At 36.3% G+C, this 17,604-nt stretch overlaps 1 protein-coding gene across 10 annotated transcripts in view; it reads left to right on the top strand.

Annotated features, from left to right (window-relative positions):
- Window positions 1-17,604, top strand: part of Nlg3 (Neuroligin 3) — a 328,557-nt gene that overhangs the window by 166,092 nt on the left and 144,861 nt on the right. For all 10 annotated transcript variants that reach the window (XM_067782374.1, XM_067782348.1, XM_067782368.1 and 7 more), the window contains one exon: window positions 8,513-9,889. In XM_067782374.1, the coding sequence (XP_067638475.1) occupies window positions 9,024-9,889 (866 nt within the window). In that variant the 5' untranslated portion in view covers window positions 8,513-9,023. The remainder of the gene's footprint in view (window positions 1-8,512; window positions 9,890-17,604) is intronic.

Here is a 17,604-nt window from a genome sequence, read left to right as displayed (position 1 = left end):
TTTAATGATTTTTGATTAATATTAATAATATTTGTAAAATTTATTTTATCACAAGTGGGCGGTGCCACGTTCATTTTAAATATTTTTTTTTTCCAAATTTTGATCAAGAGTCTCAATATCAATCCTCATCCAACACTCTAAGTGTATTATTTACTAAATAATCAAGTTTTTTGAGTTTTCCAAAATGTTATATATAAAAAGTGGGCGTGGTTATCATCCGATTTCGCTTATTTTCAATACCAATCTATTCTGGGTCCCGATAAGTTTGTGTACCAAATTTATCGTGTTAACGGACAGATGGACGGACGGACATGGCTCAATCAAATTTTTTTTCGATACTGATGATTTTGATATGTGGAAGTCTATATCTATTTCCATTCCTTTATACCTGTACAAACAACAGTTATCCAATCAAACTTAATATACTCTGTGTGCAAGGCACGCTGAGTATACAAAATTTTCATAACATTTTTATAACAAATCAATAACTTTTCGATAACATGCCGATAACATATTTGCAACATTCCGATATCAAACCGATAACTTTTAAATAATTTCTTGATAACAAAGCGATAATTTTTTTTATAATATCGATAACTTTTCGAAAACACACGGATACAAATTAGGTATCGGATCAACTCGATAACTTTTTGATTAAAAGTTAATAACATTTCGTTAACCTTTTGACAAAGAATCGATAACTTTTTGCAAAAAGATCGACAGCTTTTCGCTAAGACGCATATTACAAATTGGTAACGCTCTGCTAACAAGCGGATAACTTGGCGATAGCATTTAAATAACAAATCGATAACTTTCCGATATCAAATCGCCATTATAAATATCCGGCGATAACAAACGAATAACATTGCGATAACATGTCGATAAGTTTTTGATAACAAATCTATAAATGTTTGGTTATATACCGATAAATATTCGATAACATTTTGATTGTGAACAGATAGCACGTATATAAAAAGTCGACTACTCATACGTGGCCTTTACTATCAGTATAAAGTTTATAACTCTTCAGTAACAAATCGATATTTCATCAATAACCTTTTTTTATCAATATCAAATTAAAAACTTGTTGATAACAAATGGAAAGCTCGTTTATACCTTTTCGATAACATGCCTAAAGCAAACCTATAATTGGTCGATATCGATAGGAAATGGACAGCTTGCCCGTAACCTGCCAGTAATAAACCGATAACACTTCATTAACAAACCGTTACCACTTTTATGACAAACCGTTAACACTTTGATACAAATTGATAGCACGCCCTCAGGTTTCGGTTTTTTTGACTTCTTATATTTAATTTTCTCCCCTCCGTTCCATTTTCCTTCCTTTCCTTAATTCACCATTCCTCGTCTTTCTCCTTTATTTTCTTATCATTTTTTACATGCACCTATTTACACTGCAAGTAACTGTAAAATCGTGTGAGTGCGTGAATATTCTTTTAATCAGGCGCACTTACGAAGTATTCAACTTGAAGTCGCAATCTGTATGAAATGCTAGACAATCGGATAGACAGCAAGTATATACAACAGGCTCGCCTACAATTCCAAACTTGGTTGTACTAGTATAACGAAAGCAGATAAGAACTGTAAGTATTAGCACAAACTGTCAAACAGATGTAAATGAGAATTGCATAGCGCATTTATTGTTCATATCCATATATGTGGGTAGACTAAATGTTTGAGTGCGAAATGAGCGAGAACTAAGTGAAAGAGAATTGAATGAATGCCACAGATGCGCAACCAACAGACCAACTTTGAATAAGAAGACAAATTCATTCGTACATATGTGGATATATTTGTATGAATTGATGTATATATGAACTTGTGTATATACATATTTAGACATATGCAAATATGTTAGTACACAAGTAAACAGGTAAAGCAGTAAATCCAATGGAGTATATGCAATGTACAACAAACAAGGACAAGGCCGTTTTCCACTGCATTTCATTAAATCCTACCACACACACACACGCGTACTAACGTACGAAGAAGAGACAATAGCAAAGCTATTAGTAAGACAATAACAAATATACGTACACACATACTCTTACGTGCAAAATATGCAAATAAAAACAATTTTAACTATAAAAACTGAAACTGCACAACAAATGCTAAAAGCTTTAGCAAACGAAACGGATACGCGTCAAATTTATATATGTAAATCTTTTCACTTTTTATACTCAACTGAGCAGATCTCTCAGAGTATATTAACTTTGTTCGCATAACGGTAATCCGTAACGGCATAAACTAATCGATATAGATATAGACTTCTATATATCAAAAGGATCTCGGTGCAAAAAGAAATTCATTTAGCCATGTCCGTCCGGCCGTCCGTCCGTCTGTCCGTCCATCTGTAAACACGATTACTTGAATAAATTTTGTGGTATCTTGATGAAATTTGGTATTTAGGTTCGCTCATCTCAGATCGCTATTTAAAATGAACGAAATCGGACTACAACCACGCCCACTTTTTCGATATCGAAAATTTCGAAAAACGGGAAAAGTGCGATAATTGATTACCAAAGACGGATAAAGCTATGAAACTTTGTAGGTATGTTGACCTTATGACGCAAAATAGAAAATTAGAAAAATTTAAGGCAATGGGCGTGGCTCCGCCCACTTTTAAAAGAAGGTAATTTAAAAGTTTTGCAAGCTGTAATTTGGCAGTCGTTGAAGATATCATGATGAAATTTGGTAGGCACGTTACTCCTATCACTATATGTGTGCTAAATAAAAATTTGCGAAAGCGGATGACGAACACGCCCTCTTTAAAAAAAAAAAAATTTTAAGTCAAATTTTAACAAAAAAATAATATCTTCACTGTATAAAAGTAAATTGTGTCAACATTCGACTCCAGTAATGATATGGTGCAACAAAATACAAAGATAAAAGCCATTTCAAAATGGGCGTATCTCCGCCCTTTTTCATTTAATTCGTCTAGAAATCTTTTAATGCCATTAGTCGAAACAAAATTTACCAATCCTTGTGAAATTTGTTATAGATTTTGGTATAGATTTTAGACATAGATTCTATAACGATAACTGTTTTCTGTGAAAATGGGTGAAATCGGTTGAAGCCACGCCCAGTTTTTATACACAGTCGACCGTCTGTCTTTCCGCTCGGCCGTTAACATGATAGCTTGCGCAAAAAACCATTTATATTAACTAAACTTAGTTCACGTACTTATCTGAAGTCACTTTACCTTGGTATAAAATATGGCCGAGATCCGACTATGACCACCCCCACTTTTCCGATATCGAAAATTACGAAAAATGAAAAAATACCATAATTCTGTACCAAATATGAAAAAAGAGATGAAACATGGTAATTGAATTGGTTCATTGACGCAAAATATATCTTTAGAAAAAAACTTTGTAATATGGGTGGGACACCTACCATATTAAGTAGAAGAAAATGAAAAAGTTCTACAGCGCGAAATCAAAAGCCCTTGGAATCTTGGCAGGAATTCTTTTCGTGGTATGACATATATAAATAAAATAACGGTACCCGACAGAATATGTTCTGGGTCACCCTGGTTCACATTTTGGTCGATATTTCCAAAACGCCTTCACATATACAACTAAGGGATACTCCCTTTTAAAGCCCTCATTAATACTTTTAATTTTATACCCATATCGTACAAACACATTTTAGAGTCACCCCATGTCCACCCTTATTGCCATATCTCGAAAAGGCGTCCACCTATAGAACTAAGGCCCACTACGTTTTAAATAATCATTAACACCTTTCATTTGATACACATGTCATACAAACACATTCCAGGGTTACCCTAGGTTCATTTTGCTAAATAGTAATTTTCCCTTATTTTGTCTCCAAAGCTCTCAGCTGAGTATGTAATGTTCGGTTACACCCGAACTTAGCCTTCCTTACTTGTTTTAATACAAATCTGCTATTTGTTTTGCTTCCCTGCAAAAAATGCGAGTAGTTTAGAATGAAGCTGGTATGATTTGCAAAGGAGTATGCGACTATAGCCAGTTCTGATCCCTTTTGTGTGAGCATGTCCTATGAAGAGACAATTGTACCTGTTTATGCCTAATCGGGTACTGTCGGACAGATCCTTTTTGTAATGTTCGACAAATTGTCTTTGTACCCCTATGGGTACGGTTATATATGTCCTCTTTTTATGCCTACGTGTACTGTCAGACAGATCTTTTCTGCACTGTTCGACACTTTCTCTTTGTACCCCTATGGGAAGTGTCCGACAGACAGTTTTTGTATCCGTACTGGTAATGTCGGATATATTTTCTTCCTGTCTCTACAGCCACAATCACAAAACCTCTTTGGTGCGCCTATGGGTACTGTCGGACAAGCCCTCTTTCTTCCCGTACGGAATTTTGTACGGATTTTATAATTTTTTACACCTTAATACAATATTCATAATTTTTTTTCGTACTGGTGTTGTAGAAGAAAAAAAAAACAAAAATTATGATAATGGATCATATGGTCCTAGTATCTCAGGTTCGATACATAGCTCCGCATTTTTTTTAAATAATGCTATTCAATCACATTTAATTTTTTTATTTTATTCATTCCGTTGTTGTTTGTTTTATTTTTTTTTATTTATTTATTTATTTTTTTTTTCAATGGATTACATAAATTTCAAACTGACTGATGCCAAATATACCCAAAAGGGACTATAGCGGATCAATTATATCCCAGTGTGAGCAAAATAAATCAATAGCATACCACTCTCTTTATGGATATATCGCACAATTCTTTGCAGGGTTATATCAAGCATTGCATATATGTATGTATATGTTAGTATAATTTTTTGTATGAATTAAACATCTCGCTGAATTGCAGCATAAGAGGAGGCATCTGAATTGCATTAGCTTACTTGAGTTGAGGCTTAAGGAAATTACTTTTTCGCTGAAAATGAGTGTGTGTGCGTGTTGGTAAATGAGAACTGAAGGTTAGCATAAGAATAGATATAGTTCATATATGAACTTTCAAGGTTGGATTAACTGAGCCTTAAATTTAATAAAACTAAATAATTTTAAAATAAGTAGTTACGAGGAATATAAATTGAAACTACTCGCTAGCAATTTTAGATACCTTGAAGTATATTAAAAGCAGAGCTATTGGGTGGAATCTTAATAGAAACTAAATTTTGATACAAGATCTGTACCAAATAAAAGAACATTTCTTCAATAGGTTGGTCAGGATGGAACTGGCTTATCCGTGAAAATCTTACATGGTCTGAATGAGTTCATAACTTTATCAGGAGTTTGCTACATGAAAATAACGAAAAAGAATATCAAACAATAGGACCTATTTTATAGCATAACTATGACATTTATGCCAAATGCTTCTTTTAGCCCTAAAAGATGTGCCACTCTTAAATGTTTAATAGCATTATCTTTGACACTTTGCAGCCACATGTCTGGTTATATGTTTAGTATACTTGGTCGATTGTGTTAACTATTCGAATGCATTTTTCACTTATAGAAAGTGCAATGTCATCTACCTATGCCGTAAGCTTGACGCGTTCTTCTTCAAGCCGCAATGTTGTTGTTGTTGTTGTAGCGACAAGGTTGCTCCCCCAAGGCTTTGGGGAGTGTTTTCGATGTGATAGTCCTTTGCCGGATAAAGAGCCGGTACGCTCCGGTACCACAGCACCATTAAGGTGCTAGCCCGACCATCTCGGGAACGATTTATGTAGGTGAGGTTGACAATTGGGTTCGGAGAAGCTATATATTGCGCTGGCAACCTGAAGGGTTGCGTTACACAATCCCTTGAATTTGGTATTTTAGTCGCCTCTTACGACAGGCATATCTACCGCGGGTATATTCTGATCCCCTAACCCGCTGGGGCTTCAAGCCGCAATAGCAGTTGCTTGTTAACCAGCGTCCACTTCAGTGATGATAATATCTCGCACTGTAGCGTGACCATGTCCCCAGATTTTGTGGCCTCATACAACTCCCATTAAGAAGGAATTTAACATGCAGCCAATCTTTCTGGTAAGGCCTGGATGTATTTCACTGTAACCAAGGCCACCGCCAATGGTTCGGTCAGAGATGTTTTTTGAACCGCGGCAGTAACTTAGAACAATCCAAAGGCTTACGTCATATGTTCCGAAGCTTTCTCTATGTTTATAAACAATCTATGCAGCTTGGTTTCTATCGACTTGGCCGTGGTGTAGGCAGGTTGTGTGTTAGAGTTCAGCTTTCGATTCATGTCGAGTTGAAATACACATCTACCAGCCTTTTGAAGGTTTAGAGCAGAAGTAATGTTAAGATATGGGGTCTGTAGTCTTTGTAATATATATGACAGATGACTCAATCTTATGCAACTATCCAGTATTATTTAAAGCCATTTCAAAATAACTCTGCTCGAAATATGTAGCATGCCCGGGAATATGCCGCATGGGCTGGCGATTTAAACTGAACTTGGTATCGGTCATCAAGCCCGGCACTTTCCTTTTCGTGAACGAAGTATAAGTTGCCCGGTTCTTCTGCATTATCTTACGATGAAAATTATGTTTTTTTATAAGTTCCTGGACTATATCAGTTCCCACTGGGACTTTCCTCGTTCATGCTATTTGGCAGGAGCATTTAATGTCCGCGCATACAATTTTCCTTGAGACTCTGTTACCTCTCTGAATTTCATGCTGATGGATTCCAAACAGATCCCCATACTCGTCCCTGCTTGGCTTTTTGCTAGCTAAAACAGCTAACTGCTTCAAAAAAGCGGCTTTGCTTTTCCTCTAAATCTTCTTGCAAACGAATCCTGTTTCTTTAACAGCCGACGCTCTGTCGACCGCGAGTTTCTCAGAGGGTGGGAGGGCGGTAGGACCAAGAAGATTTCATGTGATCCCACTAAATCGTTCCCGAGATGGTAGGGCTAATTCCTTAATGGTGCTTGGTACCGGAACTTACTGTATCTACATACGGCAAAGTACCATCAACGTCGATAACACTCCCTTTGGGGAGTGTCTTTATCGCTACAAAAACAACAACAAAAGAAGACGAAAGGCTCTGTTATATGCAGTCTTGTTGTCCCAGTTTTATTGCTTATTCTTTCAGGAATTTGTACAAGTTAATTGAGCTGGGGTTTCTAAAGATGCGTCCCTTCTCTACCATTTGAAGGGGATACTGAGCCTGATATGCTCATGGTCTGAGCCGGATGGTTTATCAAGCGCCGTCCAATTATACCTTGAAATATCAGAAGAGGCTTAGTTAATTCTTGGCGCATCATCTTTAGCTTAAAGCTAATAAGCTCCTTTTTTAAAGAACTCAAGCTTTCAGTAGTCAGTTGTCCGAAATAAATAACCAGCACAACAGTCAGTGACTGCTTTGCTACATCACTCACCCCTTCAGAAACACCCGTAGTCTTAGTGTCACCTCCCTTTAGCACTACCGAGAAAGGTGGATTCTTAGCATTTTCTACTTCTGGCTTGTCTCCCACTTCCACATCCGTGGTTGTCACATCGCCATTTTAAACGTCCTCTCTGAGACTGGATTCTTTCTTAATCTAGAAAGCTGGCTTGCCGCTTTTTCTTCTGGAAATATAAATAGTAAGTCAAACATGTCTTCGAGAAAACAGAACAAGCTCTTTCCAAAAAGTTTCCCATAATCCATAACCAGGTGGATAAATATCTTCTTTGGTGCTTTAGCTTATTCAGTCTGAAACCTTGAAACGCTCTTGTCTGTTAAACTGTTCATGGTAACGTTTCAGGTAAGCCTTTTTTTGTTTATTTATTACTTTGATAGTCGAGCGGCGATCAAGACAATAATATAAAACAGTACTTCACCAAGAAGTGTGCTGGAATGCAAAGAAGCATTGGAGAGACTTCGCTAAGACCGAATCATACATCTGCTCCCGATCATAAACGGGATGGAAGGTAACAAGGAAGCCGATTTGTTGGCAAACGAAGTTGCAGCACCCGATCTATCTCCGTTTGGGAGAAAATAAAATTAGACAGAAGTAGCATATGATCCATTAAGCAGGAAAGGCGTGGACAGACGACGGTAGACTCAAAAAGTTTATCATATGAAAACACAAAGTTGCAGGCTCAGGATGGTCATACTAAATGGACACTGCCTTCTATAGTCACATGCTTATAGGTTAAGCCTCATCATTAACAGAAGATGTGGGAATTTCGACCTACAGGAAGAAAGGGTTGGCCACGTCCTCTACTCGTATCATGAACTCGTGAGGTGGAGGCTCAAGCTAAGCTAGGATCAATTAACCAAAGCCCTAGAAAACTTCTAGTTTTTGCCAAAAGGACAGAGTTATTCTATAACATAAGTCCTCGTGCCTATTTATGTTTTTCCGCATGGTTTTCAAAAAAAATCTAATAACACTATGGACACATACAGTGAATGTGAAGTCTTAATTGATCGGCTAGTTCAACCTAACGATATTAGCTCGAAATATGCGGGACACCTCCTCTCTGTTCTACCTCCAGTTGAATTAAAAGCAAATATCCAAACATTGCTGATTTCTTTTTTTTTCTCATTTTTTTTAGGGTGAGCTCATGAATAGTGGGAAATAAACCAATGTTACAAGGCGTGCTATTTAATAAAAATGTCTTTTCGAATATCACGAAGCTCAAGCACACTAGGCTGTGCAACGTCTAAGAACTCCAACAAAAGACTTTAAAAAAATTGTTATGCATGTAATAACCGAGAATGCATAAGACTAAAAAGGCCACGTGAAAATAGAAGGGACACAAAATAAAGAAGAAAAAGCCTGTACTTTTAATTAGATGAAACAACTTTGGCAATTAAGAAAAGAAAAGCAATTTGCCTAATAGAAGTTGAAAATTTGTAAAGTGCTAAGTACATTGAGTGCGCAAAAGAAGTAACGTTAACAACAACAAAATGAAATATATAAATATACAAACAACAAAAATTACGCGCAACAGCAGGTAAAATAATATAAACGACGTAAAAGAAGCTGCCTGAAACCAGAAACGTAGCAAACGAGCAGCTACAACAATTGCCATTAACGCATACAGCGCTGTATATAGCGCCATAATGATAATGTTATTAAATTCATTTAACTTGCTAGCAACAACAACAACAGCACAAACAACCATACTCCTACTACTCTTGATATGTGTCAACAGCGGCGGTAACAGCGGCTTATTTGCCATTGCGGCTACAGCAACGCAGCACAGCTCTTCTTCGGCAAGTCAAATTGCCAATACGAAAAGTTACATTCGCAACGGACGTGATATTAGCATATATGGAAATGGTGGTGATGCGAGCAATGGAAGAAGTAGTACGGCAGCCGCTTTTCGTGCCCTACTCTCCGCAGCTGCCACTGATTCTATACAATCCATGCGTTCGATGTCCTCATTAACGTTCAGCGGTAGCCCCACCATTGTATCTGGCACATCAGCATCATCGTTAGCTGCCCCATCACCGTTTACATCAGCATCGTTGACCGCAGCAAATTCCATGTCAGCACCATCACTATCTTTAACGGGTAGCAATTCTTTAGCATCCGCTAACTCGGCTGCTGCTGCTTCAGGCGCCCTATTTACGTCCGCGTCACTAACAGGTGGTATTGGCGGTGGTTCGGGTGCTGGTAGTAGTGGTAGTAGCAGTAATCGTAACAATCGTCAAAATGTTAATGTTGGAGGTGGTAATACTCACAATAATGCCAATAGTTATGGTCATGGCGCACAAGTTGATCAACTGCCAGCGCAACTTTCGTCACGCATTATACATACACGTAACGGTGCCATTTCCGGTGTGATTGTTCAGCTAGAAGGGCGTCATTTAGATCCGGTTGAAGCGTATCGTGGTATACCATATGCATCTCCACCTGTGGGTAATTTACGTTTTATGCCACCAGTATCAGCGGCAATGTGGTCGGGTGTTAAGAAAGCGGACAGGTGAGTGTTGTTTGCAAGTAAAGTTTGTATATGGGGTATTCCATCCCATTTCGACCAATTTTGAACCCGACCCCTTTTGAATTGGCTGAAAGTTTTTCCTCTTTTTCTAGCTTACGAAAGACGTTTCTCAGAAGTTTTTCAAATTTTTTCATCCAACTCAAAAAAAGTTATGAATTTTAAAAGAAACACCGTTTTTGTTTTCAAAATGCTATAACTTTTTCAAAAATTGACCGTTTGGGATCTTTTTTTTTTTAAATTTGTTTTTAAATGTACTTTTCGGAAAAAATTCAAAAAAATTTTTAAAGTTTTTTTTTTTCTCATAAAAAACTTCAATCAATTCTGCAATCATCCCCACTAATCCCGGAGTGGGCCGAGAATCTTTTTTTTTTTTTCTTTAATTGAAATAAAAAAACTTTAAAATTTTTTTTGTATTTTGTATCCCAAACGGTAAATTTTTGAAAAAGTTATAGCATTTTGAAAAAAACACCGTTTTTTTTTCAAAATATTTAAAACTTATTTTGAGTTGGAAAACGGTGTTTTTTTTCAAAATGCTAAAACTTTTTAAAAAAGTGACCGTTTGGGATCATTTTTTTTTTAATATGTTTTTAAATGTACTTTTCGGAAAAAATAAAAAAAAAATTTTAAAGTTGTTTTTTTCAATTAAATAAAAAAAAAATTCTCGGCCCACTCCGGGATTAGTGGGGATGATTGCAGAATTGATTTGAGTTTTTTATGAGAAAAAAAAGGGCGAAATTCTAAAAATCTCGAAAAACTGAAAAATTACAAAAAAAAAAAAACTTAAAAATTTTTTTTGAATTTTTTCCGAAAAGTACATTTAAAAACAAATTTAAAAAAAAAAGAACCCAAACGGTCAATATTTGAAAAAGTTATAGCATTTTGAAAACAAATACGGAGTTTTTTTAAAAATTCATAACTTTTTTTGATTTGTATGAAAAAATTTGAAAAACTTCTGAAAAACGTCTTTCGTAAGCTAGAAAAAGAAGAAAAACTTTCAGCCAATTCTAAAGGGGTCGGGATCAAAATTGGTCGAAATGGGATGGAATACCCCATATAATATTTTGCTGTTTTTAGAGTTTTATGACATAATTACGTAAAAAGTGGGGGAAGGGTTGTTGGATATCACACTACAAGCAGGTTAAAGCGGTATGCGTATATATGAAACGAGGGTATCAGATCGACCGCGCTTTTCAGACTACAAGTTGGTCTAATCCAATATCTTCTTAGATATTTATATTCATCTTTGCTATACTAGAAAGGATGTTATGAGAATAGCGGGCAAGGAAAGATCTTAATGCCAATGACTTGCTCTATGTAAGGAAATTTCAAGAGTGTTTCAGAGAAGTTATTAAAAAACCAAGGGAAAATATGGCAGATAAAGATTTTGGTCGCCTGCTGAATTGAAAAATGCGTCAGTAATAAAGACTTGTGAAGCTTGATATGTAAGCATATTGATGTACGTCTAGAGTTCGCAAAGGAGTTGAAATTATACCACAAAATAGGTAAACCGTCAAGTTATTCCGCCAATAATGGCTTATTATGGAATGTGAAACTATCGTCCAGTTATTGTTTTCCTATCGACTTCAACGGAATATCCTTCATAACAAACCGATGAGTCGTCGTAAATGCGCAAATAGCAAACTGATAGCACCCTGTAAACAAATTGATAGCCTTTCAATGACAAATCGATATCTTTTTGATTACAAATCGATATATTCTCGAAAGTATATCGATAACTTTTAGAAGTAAATAGATAACACGACAATAGCATACGACTCACAAACAGATAAAAAGCCTAAAATTATTCTAAAACTTTTCCAAAAAAATCCAATAAATAATTTTCAATAATAAAACTATAACACGCCGATAATAGCAAATTAGTAAGAGTCTGCTAAGAAATCGATTACACGCTGATAACAAATTGGAAGCCCTGTTGCCACACTGATAATTATCGATAACTTTTCAATAACATATCGATAGCTTTCGATAACAAAACGCTAGCTTGTCGACGAAATTTAACGATAAATTTTGTTGTCGATAGAAAGTTTATAACATTTCGATAACAAACAAACAACTCTCTTCGGCTGTGCCACGACCCTCGTAGCTTTCATAAATGGAGCTGAGCAATCGAATTTTATGGAATTTTAAAACTTCGTAAAATCTGAACGATCAGATGTATAGGATTTATATTATATATATATATGACTGGCCTTGAACAATGCATGCCATATGTATTAAGCATCTGGTACAAATTTAAGTTTCTACCTTTTAAAATGAGGAAAAAATGACGAAAACTTCTTATACCGAAATATCGGTTGCTTGGAGGATATATGTTATAGTGCTCTGATCCGGTAGGTTCCAACAAATGATTAATCGGGCACCCAAATATACCTGCTCACGAAATTTAATTAAGATATCTCAAAAATTTAGGGGCTAGTTTGTATTCAAAGGGACAGCTCGTCATTCTGATCATTTGCGTATACTAATTTTTGGGCGTATCTCAAATCTTTTAAAGACTTAGAGCTTTTGAGAATCGGGCCGAATTCGATAGTCCAATTCGCTGTAATGTATGTTATTTTGAAAGTACAGAGCGCTATATACCTTCAAAGAGATAAAGGCCGAGCTTTTCTTAAAGGCTGCTTACTTTTTCGTACAAATTTCCGCGACGAAACCTCAAGTATTTTTAGTCAACTGCGAACAGTATCTGCAAGCAGATGAATATTCCTTTCGACTTTTTTATGACAGTTATACACGCTAGATAGAGGGCAGCCCCCCACTCCGTTAGAAGGACCAGGTGGAAAACGATTTAAATTCCCTCGGTGTGACTAACTGGCGCCGGTTGGCAGAGAGAAGTAGCGATTGGCGCGCCTTGTTGGACGGCCATAACCATTTAAATGGTTATGCGCCAATTAAATAAGTAAGTAAGTATACACTCAGAGTATTTCAAAAAGCTCTGCCGGGTTCGACGACACTTTGGAAAAATTTCTTCCGATTGAAAAGGTGTGTTTGGAAAGAATTTGATGTTGCTTTTCACTAGCTCTGAAACTACGAATTTTGGTGTGATAGGTAAGCGCCTTCTTCTTCATGGCACAGCGTAAGACCAGAATAACCATCGTTTTGTTAATCCAAATCGTGATATACGTTGTTTTTGTACTGCGCACCTTCTTACTCCTCGCTTTCTATTACATCTTCTTCGCACTTGCTGCTTTTTCTCTTTCGTTTCACTTTCTTCTTTTTATGTATGTCATCAATTCACTCTTTTCCCTTCGTAAATTACCACTAACTGATTTTCTGCTCTGGCTCTTTATTTCTAACAAAACAGCAGTGTACACGTCTAAAGAAGCACTTGCATGCACAAAAATTTTGCATATGCTCAAGGCTTCAATATATATTTTGGTGATGTGTTTGTCTTGAGTTGCTGTCTGATTTCGCTCGTATCAACTCTACTACCACGTACATTGTTCCCGCAAAACACTAAAGTGTAGTCACTACACTCAGGCCTGAGTCCTTTAATCCCCCATACCATATACTTATATCCCGTACCGTGAGCAACGATACTTACACAACCAAAAATAATAATATAAAATAAGCGAAGGACTCTACAAGGTCAAATTCTTTATGTATATTGGAACGATTTTCCGTCATCTCTTGTTAAACTAGGTTTGGAGAAAAGCCGTTTTCGGCGTTGCGCCATCATCAGTGTCGACATACGTCCCAATCCATTTTAAGGATAACTATGGATCTCGGCAAATCTATCGCCGCCTTCACGCCAGCAATCGAACTGCCTGTACAAGCACGCTTTCTTCAGTGAACAAGCGGGTGTACAACGATATCTACTACTGTATCAGCTCTTAAAATTGCCTCGTAAAAGGCAGTCGGTTCTATGTACCGGAGCGACTCGGCATTTTTCCCGAACAAGGACTGTCATTTGAGTGTGACCCCATCTAATTTGTTTCGCCCCTCCCACAAATTGTCATCCTCCCAGCAGCTCCTTGCAGCAGGACTGCTCTATATTCTCTTACTCCGGGAAGGCATCGAATCCAACCCGGGTCCGTCTCCTGACCCCGGTTCTGAGAAATGGTTTTGCTGCATCTGCCGGAAAAGAATCTTTATAGGACGGTCATACTCTGTTCAGTGTTTCAGGAGATATAAAAAAGTTTACATTTCGCGTGTTCCATTACAAATACAATTGATATTTCAAACCAAATAACTTTGAACCACTTGAGGGTGCAGACTGTGTGCCGAATCTTCTCTGAAGTTCACTTTTATTAGTTTTCAAAGATCACTTGAGTGTACTTCAAAAAGAGGTAAGTGCTGGCTAGAGGTGGGTGATAGCATATCAACGAAAGCCACTTCGCACCAATTCGCAATAAAGGTCTACATTTTATTAATGTTTAAATTGCTAACCTTTTTGGCCTTTAACTGCAATTCTTTAAAAATATTTGTTTGTGTTTTTAACAGCTCTTTATGTCTCAACAGCCAAACTAATTGAGTACTGCGCGTGTAGTTAAATTTCTAACAAAGTATGAATAACAATTTTGATGTAAGGCAGACTTTTGCTCTACAGTAAAATTGCTTCGTATTACAAACTTTTTATATCCTGAAATTGAGCTCAACTTGGTAACTGAAATGCTGAATTAAATTATAGGACATCTGTTGTTCACAAGCGTTGTACAGCAACTCACTTATCTTTTTAAAATCGTTTATATACCCTGTAGGAAAAATTAATAATTCTGAATTGGTACACTCTCTTTTACATACTTTAAACTGGCGTCTTTTATGGCGATGTCCTATGCGGTGGAACTTGTCCCGCGCTGCATTACATTTTCAATAGTTCTGAATTAGTGACATTTAAGCTTCTATCGAAGTCGTTCTTATTTGGAACTTAAGGTGTACTTTTGAATCAAAAATTTTTATCACTATCCTGTAGAGAAAATCTTTAGTTCAAAACTGATGCGTTTCGAGTACAATTGGAGCACCGCTTTTTCACGCTTCATCAATTTTACATGCCCTAAAGGGAAGTTGCTAAGTAGTGATACCAATTTCTGCTTCGCAACTAGACCTAAAACGCCAAATGAATACTAGTTCCTTATTAGCTGAATTTTTTTCAGTTATAAAATTGACGTTTGGGATTTTAACATTTCATATTTAAAATGTATGTGAGAAATAGGACACCATCCAAAAAAGCTGTTACCATCTTTTTATACCTTTCATGAAATGAAATGATATATAGTAACTTTGGTCCGATGTTTGTAACGTTGAGAAATATAGAAGATAGACTCACCATTAAGAATACCGAATTGATCATGGCGACGAACTGAGTTGATATAGCCATGTCCGTCTGTCCGTCCGTCTGTCGGTTTGAACGCAAACTAGTCCCTCAAATTTTGAGATATCTCATTGAAATTTGGCACAAGAATATATTTTTGTATTATATTAGACATTTGTCGGATCCGGTAGGATCGGACCACTATAACATATATCTCCCATACAACCGATCGTTCAGATAAGACGATTTTGGTCATTCCTGCCGCAATTTAGAAAGTATAAACGTGAAACTCGGTGATGTATATTCAAATATATTATAGAAGATATCCTGAAAAAATCACTTTGATCGGAGCTATATATAGTAATATCCCATACAACCGATCGTTCAGATAGAAAGATTTTTGGCCATTTCTCCCTTAATTTAGAAAGTAGAAACGTGAAACTCGGTGATACATATTTTAATATATCATACAAGATTTTTTGAAAAATCACTTTGAGCGGAGCTATATATAGTATATATCCCATACAACCGATCTTTCAGATAGAAAGATTTTTGGCAATTTCTCCCTTAATTTCTAATATAAGAACGTTAAACTTGGTGATATTTATTCTGTATATCATAAAAGATTTCATGAAAAAATCTTTTCGATCGGAGCTATATATAATATATATCCCATACAACCGATCGTTCAGATAAAATGATTTTTGGCCATTTCTCCCTTAATTTCCAACATAAAAACGTTAAACTTGGTGATATTTATTCTAATATATTATAAAAGATTTCCTGAAAAAATCTCTTTGATCGGAGCTATATGTATATAGTATATACCTATCCCACACAACCGATCGTTCAGATAGGACGATTTTTAGCCATTTCTACCTTAATTTCCAATATAAAAACGTTAAACTTGATGATATATATTCTAATATATCATAGAAAGGTATGAAGTCTTCGGCACAGCCGAAGACAGTTCCGTGCTTACTTGTTTCACTTTTCCATTAGTTCGAAACTATCGAATTATCCCCTTCATAATATCGTACTAGTAAATTTCGGTGCGGCTCGGAGCCAACGAAATACCAATAAAAAACTAGATCTTAACTGTAAATGTTTACAATAGTTCGAAACTATCGATCAAGTGCCAAAAAACAAAAATTAGTTCAAAATTGAAATGCAGCGTTAACAATTTCCACCGTCTAGGACATCGCCATGTTAAATTCACCAGTTGGAAATATGTAAAAGAAATAGATGGCGATCTCGTAGTGATTCGGAATGTGCTAGAAGCGCACTAGTTTTGAGCTAGATATTTTCCCTACAGGCTGATTTCAACTGGCGAATTTAATATAGCGCTCTCCTGGGTGGTGGAAGTTCTCCTCAGTGCATTAACTTTTCTGTAGTTCCGAACTACATAAAAATCTCGGCGTTAGAGCAAGTTGGTTTATTGTTTCTTTTTAAAAAGTTTCGAACCAGTGTTAAAATTCTCTAATTTTAGGTGAATTTATTTCGTTGGTACTATTTCTTTTGTTCCGAACCACACCGAAATTCAACATGTTGCTTCTAATACTACTTAATCAACTTTTACGATAGTTCAAAAGCACTCCATAAATATTTACATTGAAAATAATATTTCTCTTTTTGAGATAGTTTTCATCCAGGGGAATATCGAAATAATTTAGCTGGTACCTTTCTTTATTACCGGCCTTTGGCCGCTTTTTAAAATAGTATCCCTGTATCGTTCTAACACCGGCTATGCCTTACAATATTCGCTTGGAAACCCTTCATACGTGTGTATATGTATAGGAAATAAGTATTTCCAAGTTTCCTTGGAATTTCTCTTTGAAGGACTTAGGCATATGAATTTACTCAAGTAATAGTTGTTTGTCATTGTCTAAATGTATTCTCATGAATCGTGGCGAGAATATTCACTTGGGAGAACTTTCCTGCTGATTTGCTAACCTAATATTTGAAAGTGTGAAGAAGGAAGATATACTCATAGTCGAAGCTTCTTAGGCTCAAAGCCATATATTTTTATACTCAGCTGAGAAGAGCTCACTGAGTATATTAATTTTGTTCGCATAACGGTACCCCGTAACGGCATATACTAATCGAGAGAGATATAGACTTCTATAATTCAAAATGATCTTGGCGAAAAAAGAAATTTATTTAGCCATGTGCGTCAGTCCGTCCGTCCGTCTGTTCGCAAACACGATAACTTGAGTAAATTTTGAGATATTTTAATGAAATTTGGTATGTAAGTTTCTGGGCACTCATCTCAGATCGCCATTTAAAATGCACGAAATCGGAATATAACCACGCCCACTTGTTCGACATCGAAAATTTCGAAACACCGAAGAAGTGTCAAATTTCATTACCAAAGACGGATTAAGCGATAAAACTTCGTACGTGGATTGACCTTATGATGCAGAATATA

The sequence above is a fragment of the Eurosta solidaginis genome, chromosome 1 (genome assembly GCF_040869045.1).
Source record: "Eurosta solidaginis isolate ZX-2024a chromosome 1, ASM4086904v1, whole genome shotgun sequence".
In the NCBI taxonomy this organism is placed as follows: Eukaryota; Metazoa; Arthropoda; class Insecta; order Diptera; family Tephritidae; genus Eurosta; species Eurosta solidaginis.
Note: the sequence above shows the minus strand (reverse complement) of the source record. Positions and strands in the feature narration are given on the sequence as shown.